General features: G+C 36.1%; 1 protein-coding gene across 1 annotated transcript in view; it reads right to left on the reverse strand.

The window, feature by feature from the left end:
* tshz3b (teashirt zinc finger homeobox 3b) overlaps positions 1-17,813 on the reverse strand; it is a 36,949-nt gene extending 19,136 nt beyond the window's left edge. The window contains exons 1-2 of the mRNA XM_041269336.1: positions 17,671-17,813; positions 16,824-17,141 (exon numbers count right to left, since the gene is read on the reverse strand). Coding sequence (XP_041125270.1) covers positions 16,824-16,863 — 40 coding nt within the window. The 5' untranslated portion in view covers positions 16,864-17,141; positions 17,671-17,813. The remainder of the gene's footprint in view (positions 1-16,823; positions 17,142-17,670) is intronic.
* Positions 17,814-22,432: the final 4,619 nt, after the last annotated feature.

Genomic DNA, 22,432 nt, shown 5'->3' on the forward strand with positions numbered 1-22,432 from the left:
GAATCCTGCAAGACACCAGCTGAGAAGAAACAAATGCTCGCAGCGAATACAATCTTTGAAGGAAAGAGAACAGGAGCGGCTACGAGAATAACGCAAATTAACCCATTTCGTCCACGTTGTTATAGTGAGTGCTATAATATTGGGTGTCTTTTAAAATCGTGTTGGAAAATGCTGCACAACATCTGCAGTAAAAAAAAAAAAAAAAAGTGCTTTGCAGAACAACAAATACTGTACTCCTCCCCCCAAAACCTTTATTTTATCTAAATAAATCAGCTTTGTGGGTGATCCGGGCGTCATTGTAAACGAACAGAACAGACAAGAACAAACACTGCCCAGGCCAAATTGTATTTGAGCATTTCTGATTCCTCCTGCCCCCTGCTTCTCTTTCCTCAGCTGTTATCTGTTGATGCAAGACAGATGTCCTATCAACATATATTTTCAAAATGCCATAACCTGCAGCATAAATATACAGTACTCGGGTTCAACAATATTGTGACTGCAAAATATGCCAAATTTTAAAATATGAATTCCATGTAAATCGCGTGTCACAATTCCTTTTACTACAATAATAATTATTAGGAGATAAAGTTCCTCCAATATTAGATATATCACATAACCCACACAAAATTGCTGTATTTATCTAGTGTTTTAATATAGTCTTCTCATCTACCAGGCAGGCACATGCATAGCACCATTTTTCAGTGGAGCTGTGCAGAGTAAACAGACCAAATTCCAAATTTAGAGCAAAGTAAATAAAGATTTTCTTTATATTTTCATTGCTCATTTCTCACATCATGTTTTAGGCAACTTCAATTTCAAAAGATCCTTGTTAACAATAAAGCTAAAATGTACATATGTCTAGCCCAAACTGATGAATGTCAATACTTATGAATATGTACTGTATAGACAGACTCATGTATACTTGGTTATTTGAATTTTAAATCAGAGGTTGTATGCATTTCCCTTGCAGGAAGCATTTTATAATAAAAAAATACTGGTCAAAATATTCTAAGCTCTTTCATAAGTGACAAATGTTCTCCATTTTATTCTTGAGTGTTAAATGCCTGGAAATCAATATTACCCCAAGCACTGCAGAAACATTTAAAATAACATATATTTTAGAAGGTATTAAAGAAACTGTATTGTTATTTTTGATAAACTATACGTGACATTGGTATGATTTCCCAGACTGTGAAGTCTGTCTTTTGTGGACATACATTGAATCTAAAGGAATGAGACACTTTAACACACAGAGGAGCGAAATTATCTCAGTTTCATCCGCGAGATAAAAAAATAAATAAAAAATAATTCTCAGAGGAACAGTTTAGGAAGATGATGATGGTCTAGGTACTGTTTTACCAGTAATTACAGCACACCTAGTTTAAAAAACAATATTACAGCTTACTGTCAATCTGAACTGTGGCACAATGTTAAAATCAACAGACTTATCTTTCTAATGTACATAAAGAAATACAATACATTTCCCGCTACAGATTTTAATATTTTTCTGGATGTCCATTTAGATATTTTAAAAGCTAAGCATCAACAAATACATTCTTAGTCATGGAAAAGACCAAAACAAGTGATGTTGTCGGTATTGTGGATCTCGTTTAAATATCTGTTTGACAAATCTGTAAGACAATATTGGCTACATCCTTCCACTTCCTGCAAAACCTAGCAATTCAGAGAGCAGTGAGTTGAGTCAGACAAGCCTGTGTTTTTAACATCAAAATGTACATAAATGGCCCTTGCACAATAACCACATCTGTTATTATTGAACTTCACTTACTAGGAAGAGAAGCACGAAGACCACTCACTTTTTAGTAGGAGGTCCCAAGAAAACGGCACCCGTTTTACTAGTACTAGAGAACAAGCACTGTTCCCAACGCACATTAACACACAGCAAAATAAAATTAGATAGAAGACTGAAATTATTGTGCTGGTTTATATAAAAATAAAAATAAACACCTTTTTGGAGTGTGCATCTACCCTTGGTGCACATACAATTGTATGCGATTGTTATAAATAAATGCAATTTAATATTATGCATCCCCTAGAAAGACATACAATCCATAAAGCCAAACACCTAGTGGATCTTTCAGTTAAACAGCATTTAAAACATATTTCCGTTTACTCTTCCTAGTAGCGTTGTGTATTGCTGATCCAATATTTGGATTCTCACACAATCAATTAAGCGTGATCCAATCCTCGTGGGCATGAGCATATCTACATTTTGTATTTCTTTTATTTTTTTGTATAAGGGACACAGGTGTGGAAACCGGATCGTGTCACTTTCTTCCGTTCTTTTCAAAGCCCTTATTTAAAAAGGCCAAGGTGTTCTGTAAATGAAAAACGTCTGCTCTAATGCAGATCATGTGTTTCCCTGATTAAACAGGAAAGCATGTAATTGCAACATTTGTCTTTTTATTCTCTAGGTCCTGGGATTAACCCTTTAACAGACAGAGTGCAACACTTCCTCAGTCTGTTATGAACCTTTATAACTGCAATGCAGCAGCAATGAGAAGTAATAACTCCCAATATTACTTGGGTTATTAACTGGGTATAGATAGCGCTACATGTCTTCCTGCCTAAGGCAGTAGGAAATCCACCTTATTCAGCTTCTCCACTTACTCCGCCACCAGCATCACAGAAAGAAATGCCCCCTAAAAGGTGTGACTTTAATGATGCTCTCATCTCTGAAAATCATTATTAAAACAAAGTGTAATGTTTTAACATTCAGCAACAACTGCTTGTTTGAAAATCTAAACTAAAGCCTAAACCGAACCAAATTTAGGTTTTTAGCCTTGGTAAGCAGTGGTACAGGATGATCTGTGTTAATGCAAAAAAACAAAACAAAACAAAACTAGTGTTTAGAAAGATACAAATTAGCTTCACTGCAACACCAATTCAAGATCAAAATAGCTCCAAAGAACTCTACTACACTGTACAATTTACTTAGAAAATTAAAGACAACCTTTAAATACAACCGTGATTTTATTTTATACAACATCAAAGCTAAAAACCATTACTCTAAAAAAAAAGTACAGCGTGGAAATGGAACACAGATACATCTTAATTAGGTTATATTTGTCATATGCACATTGATAGGAGACTTGGAACAGTATTGATTTCAAAAGGCTGGACATTTTAAAGTTACACAATCACTAAACACAAGGAATGAAATATTACAGGAACTAGCACGTCACCTTTAATAGTCAAATTAATATTTGCAATCAATGCAACAGGGAAAAAGTTCTAACAAAGTTTTCTACTAAAGTTTTCAATAGGTGCGGCATTAATAAAAGGCATTACTGTAGGTGCACAGGTATCCCTCCTTTTCAAATCACTGTCCCACAGATAGACAATATATTTGGCATTCTCCGCTTGCATAAACACAAAATGAAAAAAACACTTTGCATGCAAGTCCAAAAGATAATGCACTTTACCATATAAGAACATAAGAACATAAGAAAGTTTACAAACGAGAGGAGGCCATTCGGCCCATCTTGCTCGTTTGGTTGTTAGTAGCTTACTGATCCCAAAATCTCATCAAGCAGCTTCTTGAAGGATCCCAGGCTGTCAGCTTCAACAACATTACTGGGGAGTTGATTCCAGACCCTCACAATTCTCTGTGTAAAAAAGTGCCTCCTATTTTCTGTTCTGAATGCCCCTTTGTCTAAACTCCATTTGTGACCCCTGGTCCTTGTTTCTTTTTTCAGGCTGAAAAAGTCCCTTGGGTCGACACTGTCAATACCTTTTAGAACTTTGAATGCTTGAATTAGGTCGCCACGTAGTCTTCTTTGTTCAAGACTGAACAGATTCAATTCTTTTAGCCTGTCTGCATATGACATGCCTTTTAAGCCCGGAATAATTCTGGTCGCTCTTCTTTGCACTCTTTCTAGAGCAGCAATATCTTTTTTATAGCGAGGTGACCAGAACTGCACACAATATTCAAGATGAGGTCTTACTAGTGCATTGTACAGTTTTAACATTACTTCCCTTGATTTAAATTCAACACTTTTCACAATGTATCTGAGCATCTTGTTAGCCTTTTTTATAGCTTCCCCACATTGTCTAGATGAAGACATTTCTGAGTCAACAAAAACTCCTAGGTCTTTTTCATAGATTCCTTCTCCAATTTCAGTATCTCCCATATGATATTTATAATGTACATTTTTATTTCCTGCGTGCAGTACCTTACACTTTTCTCTATTAAATGTCATTTGCCATGTGTCTGCCCAGTTCTGAATCTTGTCTAGATCATTTTGAATGACCTTTGCTGCTGCAACAGTGTTTGCCACTCCTCCTACTTTTGTGTTGTCTGCAAATTTAAGAAGTTTGCTTACTATACCAGAATCTAAATCATTAATGTAGATTAGGAATAGCAGAGGACCTAATACTGATCCCTGTGGTACACCGCTGGTTACCACACTCCATTCTGAGGTTTTTCCTCTAATCAGTACTTTCTGTTTTCTACATGTTAACCACTCCCTAATCCATGTACATGCGTTTCCTTGAATCCCAACTGCGTTCAGTTTGAGAATTAATCTTTTGTGCGGGACTTTGTCAAAAGCAGAAAGTTCTCTCTGCATTGTACTACTGTGAAAAGCAGACAGGCAGTATCACATTTATTAATTCATACTGCGGGTTTAAGTCTCATTATAAAATTATTAAACCCACAGATTGCAGAAGCTGATGCATGCTTATCAAGGGAACAAAAAGATATTCCATTTGGAAATAAAAAGAAAAAAAGAAAAAGCAATATATATATATATATATATATATATATATATATATATATATATATTTTATATATATATATATAAGCGATTTTTCTTCTTCTATATTTATAAGGACTTCCGGAATGCCCTTTACGACTCAGCAAGCATGACTACTTCTCGTAACTTACTTCTAAACACACACACACACACACACACACACACACACACACAGGGGTGGAATTTCCAATTCATCCCTTGAAAGAAGACAGTGCCCTTTTTAAATAGAGAAGTACTCGACAAAACTGTTTATTCTAAAACTGTCCCTGCCTGATACAGACCTGTTTAATGCACAGCTCGTACAGAACAAATGCAAAGTTTACAGGGACAGTTGTCTGTGACACTGTCGATAACTGCAGCTAGATAATGTAAGCACTGCAAACTGGACAGTTGCGTCTGGATTTTCATGATGTATCCTGTAGTTGATTACTGTGATATATGGCACTCCCACACGCTTCATGGCATTTTTGTAAATTCCTGTAACCTAACTGTATAATGCTTCTGGAATTCATAAACAGAGTTGACTCTTCAATTTATGTCAGCATCGTCCCTCCAAGAGCAAATTCATGAGAAAGTCTGAACAGATTTTAGTGTTCTACAATGAAGTGGTTGTGAATTCACATTACAACTTCATGAACACATTTTACAGAGTCACATTATGACAAGCTAGTTTTCAAAGGAGACACTGGTATATCCACATAAGGAGATATCAACAAACCTGAATGCCAACCAAGTCTGTTGTCTTGTTCAGACAGTAACAGAAATTAATGCTAATTTCTGTAGCATTAAAGGTTTTTTTTTTTTTTTTTTTTAATCTCATTAGCACTTTTGAACAAGTTTATTTTCATATTTCATTTTTAAAAATCAGTATCATCCCATCACCCTCTCCCCCCATAAACAGAATTCCTGTTTCCCTGAGTAGTAAAAAAAATATATACCATTTGAAGCAAGGCCTTGTCATGATGTTCCTAGCAACATTTGTTTGCAAATGGCATTGTACAGTCACCATGTTTGAAATTTTCCATAGCTTAAACATGACAGCTAATATTTAATATATCAAGTTTCAAGTATCTGTAGCACAGAATGTGGGTTCATACTGAAAGCTTTAGGGAACTGTTTTTTGCTCAGAGCATTGCTTTAGGCTAAATCGTTTTAAGTAACGTAAAGCAGAAGGCTGTAAGATGCTCTACTCATTCTCACAACAGTATTTTATATAACAAAAGAAATGTTTTGACTGTGTTCTGCAGCTGCGGTAGCTCAATGTCCTGCAAGTAAAAAGGCCATTTGTGATACTCCCTGTTTAGTTGAGACTGATTAACAAATAGACAGTCTTGAGTGTTTTAATACATATATGGCCATATTCAAAAGCAGTCACCCTTGCACTATAATTTTTTTTTTTCGATGTATATAAAAGCAAAAATCCTAATACTACAGAACAGATTTTAACATCATGGTTTTGTTTTCTATTAAGAAAATAACTCTCATTTGTGGATTTGTGATCCAAGTTTTTGACATGAATTTCATCATGGGTTCAAAATGGAAAGAAAAACAACAATCAAAAGAACTTTTAAAACTGAACAGCAAGATTAATGAATTAATGTAAAAGAGCATTTTTTAAAATATAATTCACTTAATATAACACAGCTTGCCTGCTGATAAAGTCTGCACTAATTAGACAAGGATTTTCAGTTTCGGGGTATAATCGCCCAGCAAACACCATACTGCCTTAAATCTGAGTTAGCATACAGGTGCTCCAATCTGTCATTTTAGTTTTTCTTCAAAAGTCACACGTTAGTTCACTCATAAATGTATGTGTATTACTTGGGTGTAGCCTGAGCGTAATGCTTAAGAGTGGGGCAGTGCCAAAGCAAGAACAGCTTTGTTGAGATCTGGCAACTAACAACATGTCTGCCTTAACAATATATTGTGAGATTTTTTCCATAATCTGATGATCATTTTGAAACTCCCAGTGACCGATACTGAAACCACAGAATGTTAATGCAGTAAACAGTAGGATTTCCTTAAACAGAACCATATTGAGGTTAATGACTATTAATATGGGAAATAGGTTTGCGCAATTAATGAATCATTGATGATCAGCATAAACAATGTCTGTTCCGCTTATTCCCCACACATTTTTTTATCCCAGTCAGTTGAATTAAATGAATCAATTCCTGTTGATGTTTAGATACATTTTAATAGATTACTCCCCCCCATACTATAAATATTTATTAACCTTAGATTTAAATTTACAACCCTATTAGCTAATAATGTCACCAATAATGACCAAAGTCACTCTATCAGTCAATAACCAAAGAACTGTTGCTCATTGACATCACTCATTACTTGATTCACAAAACATCGCAATTATTTTCTTTATAAATGTATAAAATGTATCAAATTTGAATTCTTGTAGCTCTGTTGCCTTCATTCTTTCTGTTATTTGTGACATTACTTTTTAAAGAACTGCGTCGTGTTTTTGCAAACACCAGTACCTTTTTGTGCCTCAAGATTAACTGTCTTTGTTATTGTAAACCAAGGCCCTCTGATATCTACAAATACTCAAGTGGCATGTTGCATATTGATTTCAGTGACTACATGCCTTTATTAGAAATAACGAGAGCGCAAATCTTCTCATCAATATGGGAAAGGTGCAGCAATGGAATTTCCACCCTGTCTGAAACAGTCCTAGGTTCGATTTTTGAGGCTCTGTTTAGCTCCACTGCTTTGGATTTCTACCAGTATATTGTTGGGGGTCAACACAGCCTGTGGCATAACAAGTGCTGTTCTGAGCATTGCTACAAAACACAGGTTTGACTTTAAAATGAAAAGACAAAAATACACAGACAGCAGAAGGAAGTGAGAGAAAGTAAGGCTATATTACAAACCTGCACGATGGTGAAAAAGTACTGTAACAAAAAGTATAACACGTGCACCTACAAACCCAAACATTTTAAAAGCACAGTCAGTACACTACCTGCAAAACTAGAGAATTGTGAAGCACTCTGTCAAGCACAAATTTATTTCTTCTTACAGACTTTTCTTCCTTCTGGCTTCACTCACGAACCTCTTTCTTTTTGAATTCATTAAAAACTCTGCCCCACCACACAGTGCTGTTTCTATCAGCCCTCAGCTGCTTAAGTGTCAAGAAAAGACCAGGCAGTTATTTTTTTATCTTTCTGTTTTTTTATAAGGCAACCCAGAGCAAGTACTTGCAAGGGTCATATCTTTTTAATTATCTTTTCTCTCTTTGATTAATTATTCCGTCTGACAATAGCATGTTTCTAATGCTACTCACCTGCCTTTGATGATTGACAACTTTTCTGTCTGATTCAAAGCAAACAGCTGCTGCCATGATTGCCTAGCAACCAGGAGGTGATGGATGAGGCCCAAAGATGGATGGCTACAATAAATCATGTCTCCTGCTATAAAACTGAAAAAACGGGAGAAGAATAAAAGCGCACAAAAACAAAACATGCTTTTTTTCTTTACGTTGCTGAACTCAAAGCTTCTTTTCCCAATTCACCTGGAAAGGACGTTATTTAAGTGCAGGTTGGATGAAAGCAAAAATTTTTATAATGCAAAAGACTTCCGTGCTGTTACTATACTTCACAGTGACAAGGTGTACCTTGCCAAACTAGCTTTTTTATCAGTAATGATTCAGCAATGGTTTAAGTATTTCCAACAATGTGATCTGAACTTCAGTTTAAGAAGGCAGTGTTATTCTTTACTGGGATCATCCTAGAAGAGCCCCCTAGCTGTGAAGACAAGTTACTTCTACTCCTAGTTCTTCAGTCCTGGACGGGGAACTATGTAAAATAAATTAAAATCCCTGTACGTCTTCTAATTTCATTAAATGAGTGTCTCTCTGAATATCTTTTAGCTCAGACGTTTTATTTGACCCAAGGTCAGAAACAAACTTTGTAGAAAAAATGGGAATTGACAAGAACAAGAAAAAAATAAAGCTCTGAAAAGTGAGATAAATGATATACTAATAAAGGTATGTAAATTTGAGTAACAGCTGTGTTTCAGTTATCTAGAAGATATTTCTGACATACGCTTTGCCAGAAAATAATGCGTATGGGTATTTGAGTATGTAGGCCTATTCAAAGCAATCATTAATAAATTACCTTTCAGATCCATATCAAATTTTAACAAGCAGGCTGATGTTTCTGCTGACTACTATTTTATATTAGTACATGCACCAGGATGCAAGGCCAGGCACTGCAACAAATACCAAATGACAGTGCTGTCGTAGGAATGCATTTCACGCACCTGCATGGGAATGCTATTCACACACCAGTTCTCATTTCTGAATAAGCAATACACAGCATTATAATAGTACAAATGTATTTAGCAAAAACGTTAGTATGATGATACTGTACAGTACGCTATTAGAGGCCAAAAATGGTCAAGATGGAAGCCAGTCAAAGTTTTTTGCTTTCTCCATGGAAATATTACTTATGAGACGAATGGATGAATTATGTTTTGAAGCAGGTCATTTAAAATATGGGTTTTCCTCTCCACTCAATTACAACAAAAAAATCACCCACAAAGTTTACAAACGATAACAATTTCTCATTAAACAATGAACTCTTTCTCTTTTAAAATGTGAGAGGTTTTTCAGATTTACTGAAAAAGCAAGAGCAAGCTTAGTTCTAAAAACTGTAAAAACACAGTTTGTTTAAAAAATTACATTTTTTTACACTGTGAATTCCTCAGACAGCTAAATGGGTAAGTGTGGAAGTCACTATGGGAGAACAAAAAAAAGGAAAACATAGAATAACTGCTCTGTTTCCTTTTTTGCTAATATGATCCCCAGGAATATGACAAACGCCAAATCCATAGTCACATGCACACATTCTATTGATACGCTTTTAAACAACCCACATTATAATGTTCTTTTGATTTTATCATAATTAGGAAAATTGCCCTTTCTAAACCCCCCCCCCCCCCTTTTTCTTTTAGAAAAAATGGCAGTGCAGCCCCATAATGACCGGCTGGTATCTGGTAACAAACAACTAGAAAGCAAAGCCATCCATCAAACAGTGCACATCTAGGCCTTCCATTCCATCCCAGCTCCTCCAACTCTCAAGTTACAGCTTTACATGGCAAGTCTAAATAATATTCAAAATGATAAATGGCACCGTAAGCCTGATATCCATCATCAATCTTTTTTTAAGAAACATCCATCTTCAATAATGCACGTTTGAATCATGTGAGACCGAGAGGACCCAGATTCATTTACACAACCCCCAACAAGCTGCTGTGATTTTGAATGATACCTGTCAGCAAACCACTCCCCCCACCCACCACCTCCCTTTCCATAAAGGCACCTTTACACATAAGGGTTTGGGAATGTGGGGGTTTGCAAATGGTTGGGGAATGTTTTCAGTTCATGACCCATTCACGCCCCCTCCTAAACCCCCCATCACTTTAACAATCCCCCAATCAGCGACAGCGTTTCACCGACTCCTCACTGCAGCCGGCTCCTCACTACAGCCCTCGACTCTCTGCTCCCCTCCCTCCCGCCCTCCCTCTGGTGTCTGGCAGGGCCCATTTGATAAATGACACATGTCATTCTGTCAGGAGGGAAGGGTGGGTCAATGATGTATGACTCTGCTGAAAAGGAAATCGACTGTTTGGCATGGTGCAGCTATTCTCCACCAGGACTTGGTTTCAGGATTTCAGGAATGAAATCTACGATGTTTCGAGTGCACAGTCAGGGCAGGCTTGACGTACAACCCAGGAGCTTTTTTTTTTTTTTCCCTCTCTTTCTCTGCCCTTCAGATAAAAAAAAAAAAGTAGCCTGCCATACAGTACAGGAGCCACAACAGAAATGAAATCTATCAAAGTCTACTGTAATTACAATCACAATAGTATTTCATTGTAATAAAAGCCACTTCGAATTTTATTTTCGGTAGCCTGAACTTCATATACACATTAAATACAATACACACCAAAATGTGCATGTTTTAGAGAAGCACGACCCATAGCTTGACATCTGCAGAGTACATTTAAAGAAAAAATGTGTCAGACAAGCGTGATCCCCACCCCCCCACCTCCCCCCATTTTCATTAGCTCACTGGCAGGGTGGCACTTCTGAACCTCATTACAGCTTGAGGATTTATGAAGCTGAACCCAATGGCAAAGACAAGGCATCTGTCAATAATTGCAGGGAGCTGCACTCACATCTCAAGAAGCTTTGAAATCTCATTAGGTATGCAGTTATCAGGCATAAAGATCAAAAACATTACTCAACTCCGACAGAATCTTACGGAGGAACATTAATTAGCAACAGGCCTGCAGTACAAAAACAGACTTCCTCTCACACCTGCATGGCCCACGAAGAAAAGAAAAGAAAAAAAACAACAACATGTAGCAACACCCCAAATACACTCCCAACCCCTCCTTACCGGCTTCCCTTCCTTGTCCTCCACTTTCAAAATGAAAAAGGACAAAAAAAAAATTCTCAGCATCTGAGACTGATCAAGTACATGAAACGCAAAAAAAAAAAAAAAAAAAAATCAGTTGAGACAGTCTTGGCGGTGAAGAGAGAAAAGGAAGAGGCTGTCAAAGTTGAGAAGGATGTCAGCACTGGCCCTGATTACAGGGGCCTATACTGTTCCCAGACCTTTCATCATTACTGCCATCAAAAACAGACTCCCTGTCACAGATGGGTGACTGATGGCTGCCAGTCTCGCACAGACTTGCCAAGCCTCAGGGGTGCTTTGCTGTGATCTGGCCTGGCAGACAACAGGGCTGACCTTACAGGAAGAGAAACGCAGGCACAGAGCCAACCTAAGAAATACTCTGAACACAACCACCCTCTCCTTATACACACACACACACACACCTTCATGTCCCCAACAACCATTCAACAACATAAAAAAGTCAATATTACACTAAAACCGTATATAATAATTTATGCAATTGACTTTTTTTTTAGCTAACATAAGTAACATTACTATTCCCCCTAGCTAATTCTTTAATAGAAGAGAGGTAGAGTAAAAGTCATGTCACTGAGGAATTGTATCTACTTAATTTAATTTGATGAAGATTCTGTGCAATTATGTTTGGCCCAGATAAAGAAGGAGATGATGTGTCCAACAAAAACACAAAGAATTGCAGTCATCTTTATCACCCTATCATTTACGGAATATATTCCTTTTTTTCTTAGACCTAGCAGGGGCAAAGCGGATTTTAAATAACTTTCGCTTAGAGAAAATAAATGATTGTCATTGATTATCGCCCCCAATAAATACCAAACAGACAGCCGAAAGTTGATTTTAAATTTGAATGTTGTTGGAGGAATGTGAGTACAAACTGAATCAGGCTTTTGACTGCAAGAACAGGTACATTCCTTTAAGGGGGCAGAAGAGTGGATTATCATCAGTAAACCTCCAACAACCCCACTCCATAAAAAACGAATTAAGTCAACTCTGATCCCTTTTCATTGGTGAACCTACCAGATATTCCTAACTGGTAACATATGCCCTGACAATATACATAAACACAGATAAAAACAGGATGTTTGCTATTTAAAATGAGCTTCTCATCTAATTTGCAGCAGTATATGGGTCGGACAGATGGCAGCATTGAACTTGACTCCAATGGGCTGCTAATTATTGAACCCTTGGGATTTCAGATTATTGTGATAAACCCTAACACTATCTAGAACATTGGTATTTGGTGACTTTTGACTTGTTTGCATCAACATGATTTTGAAGCAAGTGTGAAATTATGTCCCTAATATTGAAAATAGCAGAACAAGCGGATTTAAAAAAAAAAAAACTGATCTCCATTCTGGATCAGAGAAAAGAATTCACTGAATTACCCCAAATGCTCAGGATTAGGACGCAAGCCCAATAAACTGATCCACTTCTATTTACCTTTGTACATAATTTGCACTTATGTACTTACTGATATGTATCTGTTTTTGCGTTTATGTAGGTTATTTCAATATTCACAACTGAAACCTTTAATCTGACTCTTGAATGGAAAGTCCATTAGATATTGAAGCCTGAATCTCATTCTGGCTTCGCTGAATTCCTCATAACACTTCGGCAGTCGCATTTCACTGTCACTTTTGCAAAACAATCTTTAGGAAAGAAAAAGGATGAAAAAGAGGGAGGATGGCGAATTTAAGAAATAACTGCTGATGCATCAGTTATTGAGTGTTTCACTCCTGCTCATGATAGTGCTCAAGGCATAACTGAAAACAAAATGACAGCATCAACCACATGCAATAAACTGCAGCCCTGGAGAGCAGCAGGACCATAATTGACAGCTGCCAAGCTAACGGGAGAAATCACAGCAGATTCTGGAACACACTGTTTATCAACTGGAGATTCTCAGGAAACTTTCCTTTCTCTCCGTTCTGCTCTTTTGTCTTTTTTTCTTCCTCTTAACCCCTTTTATTGTTGTTCACTTCTTGAGCAAAAAAAGGCAGAGGACAGCCATAACTAATCATCCTGTCAGCTGGCTGCTAGGGAGAATCTCAGTCCAAGGGGGTAATGTGTGGCAGGTTTGTAGGCAAGTAATCCTGCAAGGGCTCCATGCAAGTACCTCTGAAGGTAGATCTGCTCAAGAAAGACTGGTTGCAGATCGGAGCTGCCAGTGCTTTTTACAGAGTTGTTAAAAATTGTAGCCATCCAAACATGAGGGGCAAAAAAAAAAAAAAGTTTTTAGGATCTTTTTGTAAATAAAAGTGATATTTTGGGTGTAATCAGTTGAGATGCAAAATATACTCTGGGGAAAAATATGTTTTCTTAAATCAATGTTTTTTTTTTTTTTTTTTTATTATTATAATTATTATTATTACAATTATTTATTTACATTCTTAAAAGGGAACACTATTTTATCTCCACAGATTATTTACAGAATATTCTTTAATGGATTAGAATTATATTTAAGGATTTATTTGGGGTTAACAAACACCAAAAATAAAATTTAAAAGAAAAGGAAGATAAGCTCAATTCCATTTGCACACCGTCTTTATAGAGCATACTGACTATTAATATTAGCATCAGTATTATGTATTCCATACATGCAGCGTGTTTAGGCTTCCTTTATTGTTTAAAGGTGTTGGGTGACAGCTACACTACAGCACTACATTCTTCTGACAATAAAGAAAAAATAAATTGTCGAGGTCCTCATATGTTTCTTCAGAAATGGTCTATAGCTTTGCTCTTGCATGCTTTAAAGTCAACAAACCAGGCATCTGGTTTTCTATATGGTTGACTCTTGAATGGAGTGTGCGTTCACAGCTCAACTACACAGAAAGAATGTGTGCACCTGCCTGCTGTTTTACAAGATTCTGCACTGCTGAGAGTTCTTTGTTGTTATTCTACTCCAGACCATTAAAAGCACCCTAATTCCTATGACATGATTATCCAGGTACCAAAGCCCATTTGTCACCTGCACTAGAAAATTGAGTTAATGCACAACTAAAGGCAAGCAGGACTGTGTAATATCAACTTGATTACATCAAACTAGCTGCAAACCTAATTCTGCAGGATGACAGTGCGTGGAGCTTGTCATCTCCAATCATGAAAGCTGTCAGGAATCCATCAGGTTTACAGCTAATTAGGTGAACACTAATGAAGCTGGCAAAACAACTTTTCTTTTTATATGGCTGAGCGGACCGTTCAGTTTGGGAGAGGAAAAAAAAAAGAAAATTCTCACGAATTCTCAAGGTTGCTGGGGACCACATTTCCCAAAGTTCCTAATCAAGGCCCATCGTCTGACATCTTTTCTTGCTCTTTCCATCACTACAAAGCAATCAATTTGTCATCACTCTTTGTATGGCACAAAGCAGTCCTGAACCTTATAACTTGCAGCTGTGAGGGCCAGCAGAAGGGGAAAAAAATTACAGGAAGTTGCTGTGCCTTAACATAAAAAAAAAGAAAGAAAAACCTCAAAGCTCACTTACTTGTCTTCATCCGCCCATCAACAGCATAAATGCTTTATTTTTTCACTCCTCTTAAATAAGTAGCCCTTCAGTCATTCTTCACCCCCATATCCATTAGGCAAAAGCATTTTGATAAAGCAAAGCCTGAGAGTACGGGAAAGAATGAATGCACTCACTCTCTCACTCTGCCAACTTCTGATTGACCATTAAGCTATTGATGAATGTGCCTGTCAGGCGAGAGACAATTAAATCAAATATGAAAGTCATTTTGACGGGTCATTTTGACGAAGCAAACCATTCTTCCACCTCCTATTAGTCTTACAGTTAAGTTTTTGTTATGAGCATGGCTTTATTAAAATAAAATAAAAATAACCATTAGATGAAAAGGTTTGTTTTTTTTTTTTTCTGTTCCCAAAAGTCCTAAATCTTTCAACATGACATTACTAGTATTTCACCAATTCGACACACACTTAAATGTTGTTTGCACACTTAAAAACAAAACTCAGTATGTAATATGCTGAATACTTTCCCACATGTTCTATTCAGAAGTTCAGCCTTAATTCCCTGAACTGTTCCCTTTATATATATATATATATATATATATATATATATATAGATATATATATATATATATATATATATATATATATTATAATATATTTGTTTTATACTAGAAACATTAAGTAAAATAACATTGCTGATAAAAAAAAAAAGCAAAATCATTTATTATTAAAGCAGCTTATTTTTGGGGGGTGCAGATTATTGCATTTTTCTTTTTTTCTTTTTTTAATATGTCACTACTAAATTATTTTGTTTTAATCCTCAGGGGTCATCAATCACGTTTTCATATCCTGTTTATTTAATATAAACTAAAGCTTGTCACACCAGATAAAAAAAAAAGTGTGCTACAACTCTTCAGCAACTATCCTCCCTAACACTCTCCACATTAAAAAAAAACAAAACAAACAAAAATACACTGGCCATAGTGTTGCTATGAAAGGTGGTTTCCATATTAGGTAATAAGCTAATGTCTATTCTGTAAGTCAATATACACATTTAACCAAGCTTCTGTCATTATGTTCATTGAAAAGCATTGTACCCTAATATTCTAACAGTACAGTACTGGCAAAATACTAACTAGTACGGTAACTATTGTGCCAGCACTATGACTGCATCTAACCACTGAGTATTTATTTATTTATTTATGTATTTATTTATTTATTGTGTGTGCGAGTTGGCCAGAAGCATATAACTTCAAAAATATAAGGAAAATAATGCAAAAAAGGATGCCATCAAAGTTGTTTTAATGGGTAGTTGTCACAGCAGACGTGACGTCATTGGGCCCGGCGTTGCCATGGGGAGTGATTTATTGATGTTTATCGGGAATGAATAGATCAAAGGCAAGCCAGATGACAGGCAATCAATCAGCCATCAAATCAAGGATGGCAAATGTCCATAAAACCCTCGTCTAGTCACAATTGTCTACTGTGAAATAATATGCAGGTCTTTCCAGACTAAAAATGAAAGAAATCATCCCAGAAACACGAGAAATGTTGGCGTTTTGTGAACAAAATATACTTGCACAAAGCCTCCAAAGTAGAAAAACAGCATCGACTGCGAACATCAAAGGGGATCATGACAGTCAGCTGACAGCAGATCCCCCTTTTCTCGATTTCTATAGGGATCACGAAATCACCAAGTCAATAACACGCAGCCAGGGGAAAGGCGACAAGGTGGGGAACTAACCTAGTATGGAAAACATTTCAAACTTGAAGTTCTCTTCAACTTAAAATTAAGTTTATTTATTTATTTATTTGTTTTTACTAGCCCTCGGTTTAAGAAAATCCATACCATTCATTAATATTAGTAGTAATAGTACTAGTCGTAGTAACATTGATACTGTTTATTGTTTCTCAGTGCAAATATATTTAGCTCGTTAAGAACACGGAAAATAGAAAGAGAATGTGGATCCCAGCCTTCACGTAACTGTCCTGCTGGCTGTGTTGGTACGCAAACTTTTTTTAAGTGAATAGCGCTTTTCAATGTGTGCTAACATAATAACATAGCGACAATGCATTGTAATTGTTACTGCTATTAATTATATATAAAAGATCAAAAATATGTTCCCGTACCTGCTGCGCGCCTGGGCGCTTGCTGTTTCCTCCGCGGCATGGTTTTTAGACGAGTTATTTTAGCCCCAGAGATCCAAAGCTGGTCCACTGTTTGATTGCAATTTCATACACGACACAGGCGGCGATTTCAGAAGGCTGACATAGATCGGCAGTTTGCAAACAAAAAGTCAGACAATGAAGAAAAAGGTAGATCTGAAGAACAAATGCTGGCTTTCCCCCCGACTTGGATATCACTTTGTTGACGAGTACAGTGGGGGAAAAAAAAAGCTTCTGCCTTAATGCGATCCTCACTCAGCGTTGGAAGCTGCAACAGGCAAGCTAAAGGAAAACGAGATGATCGCGTCACTCAAAGTCTGCAAACAGGGGCAAACATCTAGCACTGTCACATTAACTCCTTGCACCTCGCACTGGTATCATGTCATGTGTGCAGCCTGCATCTCCTTACCTCAGGCTAACACAGCCAGTTCGAGCTGTGCTTGACTTTCAGTGTTAACCTAGTCTTAAATCTATTTGCACATCTTTTTAAAAACGTAAAATACTGGCAAGATCAAGCTGTTTGCTTGATTGTATTGTATTTATTGTAAATCAATTGCAATTAAACATATACTACGATAAAAGCTTTATTTGATCATCGCAAATAAATAAACTGTCTAAAATATAGTTCACGAACTACGATTAACAGTATTCAGATTATACAAGAATTATAGAATCTTCCAGTTCATTAATTATTTACAGTCTATGTTACAGTGTAGTCTGTAAAACTATTTTTTTTTTGTCTTATTAAGTTCCACTTATAAAGTGTAAAGGAGAGCTAATTACATTTTTACAACATAATAGGAATACTTACTTATTCAGATGTTATACCAGGTTATCCAGGGGGTATCTGTCCCTAAGTAAATACGTAAAATAAAAAGGCAGTCTGATGTTTTCTGTCATACGTTGCTGATGCCACCAACTGGAAAATCCAAGTGATTTGCAGCCCTCTTTCTACTGGACTCGAATATCTGTATCTATATAGCGAGATACAAGACAAATATTAGTAGAAATGGACAGAACTGCCTTTGACAGACTGGCTCACAGGGTTATTTTGCCCAAGTGCATATACAAAATCCTTTCGAGAGCGGTCTGAATCGATGCGATACGTGTTTGATTAGGTGTCCCTTGTAATAATGTACATCAGAAGGAGGGGGGGTACTCTTAACTGTGCTTCAACTGCTTTATGAACATGGATCGGCAGCTATTGGCAAACACTTTCTTGGCTGCTAATACTAGCACTTTTTTCCCTGTTCTTTGTGTGGCTGAAAGTAGATATTTAAAGACAGCTCCAGCAAATCACAGACGACTTCCTCACACCCAGATGCCGTTTTCGCTTAAAAGAAAATCAGACACAAAATCAGTAGCAAACAATTTGCATTCTTTTTTTTTCTGAGTTCAGAAGAAAAAATGACGCTCTCACTTTTATGGTAAGATCAACATTCTCCAAATCCCCCCATCCTTCAAGATATGGGATAATTCCAAATAATGTGCAGATAGAGCGTCTTTACATCGTATTCATGCTATAAGGTTTTTTTTTTAACTTGTTTTTTTTTTTTTCTGTTCAAGTTACAGGGAAAAACAAATACTTTTTTTAAAGAAAAAAGGTGGATAAGTTGTCCGTATTTTTCATCTCGTCTTAGGATAAAAAAACGCAACCGTCCATTGCCTGGAGAGGGATCTGCTGTCTGCAGTGGAAAATGACGAATAATTTCTTGCAAACAAGAAAATGGTGAGTTGTCAGATTCTGCGTCTGCTGCCAAATGCGTTCAATTCCATGCCATTGACGATCAAAGCTGGTTAGAAGCCTTTTTTAAACGAACTGAATATCCGATCCTTGTGCCACTGCCAGCCAGGCGTGTGCTAGGAAGAGAAAGAACTGACTTTCACTGATTCGGGATGTTTTTCACCCAATCTCTCTTCGTGTGGTGCTATAGCATTGCATGCCGTTAGATCCGCCCAAACATCTGTCCGTCTAACCATTGGCGCATCCATCAGTGTCACACTGGCTGCACGTTGCAACGACAATACCTCAGACATAACAGAGACTGCGAGGTTCAATACAAATCGCTAGAATGCTAGAGCTTCGCATCAGGCTTGGCATTGACTGAATCTGTGCGTCTAAAAATGCATCAGATTTTAAATTTAGCCACTGAAATTAACCTGGATCATCAGACATAGCAATGAAGACTAAATGCAAACATTTAAGATACTACTTCGACGTTTGAATGAATACGCACCACGCCACACATAAGCAAAGCACCCTAAATTGAGGATCTTACAAACACAGTTATGCCTTTGGTACACATAAAAAAGTCAAAGAAAGAGACTCTGAACAGTAACCATTTGAATCTTTTCAAAAGGAATACAACCTAAATAATAATAATAATAATAATAATAATAATAATAATAATAATAAACACAAAAAATTGCATATTTCATGATAAAAAGGTCTTCTTTACGCTATTTTTTTTTATTTTTTTTTTTTAAAGATACATTTCTTTGGCAATGCAGTATTATCTTTTACGCTACACTACACACTAATTAGAGATTTAACGCGTTTCAGTAAATAGCCATTCAGAGTACCACAATGTGTAATATGCAACATATACTGAACTGTCCTCTCTAGCAACATTAGAACATTGGCCAGCACCTGACCTCTATACGCTGGTATCCATACATCTCAGTAATGTGCGTTTCTGTGGCGCTTTGTTGAACATTTTTTGTAGAAACTGCGATATTAATTTCTATTGTCATACATCGCTAAACAGTAGTTGTGCCACGACACATTATGCATGCATTACAATTGTTAAAGCTATAAATTAGCTCCAGGGTTACAGTATATTAACAACATGCAATTGAAATTCAGGTTAAAACCATAGATACATGACTGCATTGTCTTTTTTTAAAAAGTAAACTTATAGTCAGATGTGTTTAAAAATAAACACACGTTTATATATATAAAGACATTTATTTGACTACATCACAGTACATAACAGAAAAATAAATAAGATTAATTTACCAGATAGTTACACATGTTATGTCAGACTGCATTTGATTGTTATGTCAGACTGCGTTTTTGTCATATACATAACATTGAGCAAATAAGTTTTTGTTTTCTTTTGTTTTTTGGTATTTAAATCCTTTGGTTTTAATGCAACGTAGGTTTTCTAGCAGGCTATATCTTTTGCAATATGAGACCAGCATGGTCAAGATAGCTAAATACCTTATTTGACTATTTTGTTTCAGATGTGGTAATTAATTTGAATCTGATGCAAATAAATGACCTACAAAAAGTGAAGAGTTTTACAACGTGGCAGAGGGTACGTTGAAATCGTAAAAATAACTTTAACAGTGGCGTTTGTGGGGTAGAGTATTCCAAAACATACATGACTCGTTTATCTCTATCCTTGTGTTTCATCATTTGATGCATCTCTCCATAAATGTATTGATATTCTGATTCAGATAATATTGAATGTATTATCGTACAGTTTCCGTACATTTTAAAAATCATCCATTTACGGCATTGTTACATAACCACAGCCAGCTGCATGTTTCTTAAATTTTGTAAAACATTTTTTTTTTTTTTTTTTTTTTTTTTTTTTTTTTTTGAGGAGTATCGGTGCTTCTTTCAATGAGAGACATTACATTACACAACGTAGCTGCAAACAGCACTGGAGTCTATCCTGTCATGTTCTTACCGGGCAGTAAGTAAATCGATACCACCTCACTATACCAGCTACACATCAAGTAAATCATAAGCATACATATAATGAGTCTATTAATAAAAAGTCACCAACAATAAAGCACTCTTACCCGTTATTGCGTGTAAGCAATTTAAATATACAGAGTGGAATTAACAACTAAGATATATATTAAAAATAATAATAAAAATAAAGTAAAATAGGCCTGCAAAATATATTTAAAAATCTATTTTATTTTTGATTTTCTTGTATTTTTCAAGTTTTTTTTATTTTGTGTGTGTGTTTTTTTGGGGGGGATTGTGTGTGTGTGTGTGTGTGTGTGTGTGTGTGTGTGTGTGTATGTAATTATTATGTTCTTGTGTTCTTTTAAATCCAGGTTTGTTTCAGGTAGGTAATTTGATTTTAAATAGGATCAGAATGTACTTGTATAGATGAAGTGAACACTATTGTCAAGACCTATAAAAGCCACAGAACAATATAACACAGGGACAGCATACTACTCGCTTGTTGATGCTAGTCTGTTAGTATGTTTGGATTACAGAGTGAGTAACCCCAAGAATGCACTCAACTATACTAGCTTATATGATATGAGGTTATCTGGCTCAAGTGATTTACCATTGACAGACAACTTTGAATGCCGATTTGCAAAACTCTAGGAGAAAAGAAACTCACCGTAACCTACATAAACAAATGTTTCTGTATCTTTTCAGAAAGTCAGCCTCTGCTTTTAAACACATACAACTTTATTTTGAACGTTTTTGTGTGTTAAGGCGCTTATGCTTCAAATCACATTTTAAGTGATGGTCTTGATACTCGACATTTAAGATAATGACGCTTCAGATGTTTATAGTTCCACTGAGCTTTGTACCCAATACTCATGCAAACTACATGTCTGCACAGCATCACTATGCATGTTGAAATCGTGAGAGGTTGTATGTGATTACCTTACTGCAAAAATGTGTCATGTTTTAGAAGAAAATAAGCCATAATATATGACAAATTCCCCCATTTGTCGTCTACAAAATAACGATAACAAATATCACAATTATTACTGGAATCAACATGTAATACTAAACAAAAACAAAACTTTTGATTAAGATATAACGAGGAATACGAGTGGTTTCATAAGTAAAGTTTATATGACTTGAAATTTAACATGAGCCAATTATCAAATTAATATCAAAACTAATTATTTACACTCTGCTGTGACCAATAACAACAACATTACTCTTTGTGGCAACCGACTTTGCATAAACAGATCATGTTTGAGATCTTTGTAAAATAAACTGTAACTTTACATACGTTTCTACTGCAAGCGTTTAATTAAGCAGTTGAAAATCATTATTGCGTAGACATTACTGTTGAATGTGAGCACAGATTCTTAAACTTGTACATTCACGTACACCTTAATTTCAACCCTTGTTCATGTATCTATAACCATCGATTATGCAAGCTGAACAGCATTCTTTGTTTCCCAAATTACATTCAATTGACGCCTTGCAGAGGTGTTGCACAGCAGCAGGGCTGTGACATAATCGATTCCAATAACAGCTACAAATTAGACACTTAGAGGCTTTTTTGTTGTTGTTTGTTTGTTTTTTTTGTTTTTTTAGCGAGTAAAACCGTGATACTTCGTCATTTCAAACGAAACTGTTGAAGTTTCCTTTTATTTTAAAGGGGGAAATCCAAACATTAACATATACTTTGTTGCAGTTTACTATCAATTAACTATCCAACTGTCATAAAAAATGATTTATTAAAAGAAAAAAAAAAACCCACAATGAATTAGCTAATAAATAATGAAGTCGTAAAGACACGAGTCTTTGAAGCTCACATCCTTGTCAATTACATAAATCCAAAATCAACGAAGCC

This window comes from Polyodon spathula, chromosome 13, assembly GCF_017654505.1.
Source record: "Polyodon spathula isolate WHYD16114869_AA chromosome 13, ASM1765450v1, whole genome shotgun sequence".
Lineage (NCBI taxonomy): Eukaryota > Metazoa > Chordata > Actinopteri > Acipenseriformes > Polyodontidae > Polyodon > Polyodon spathula.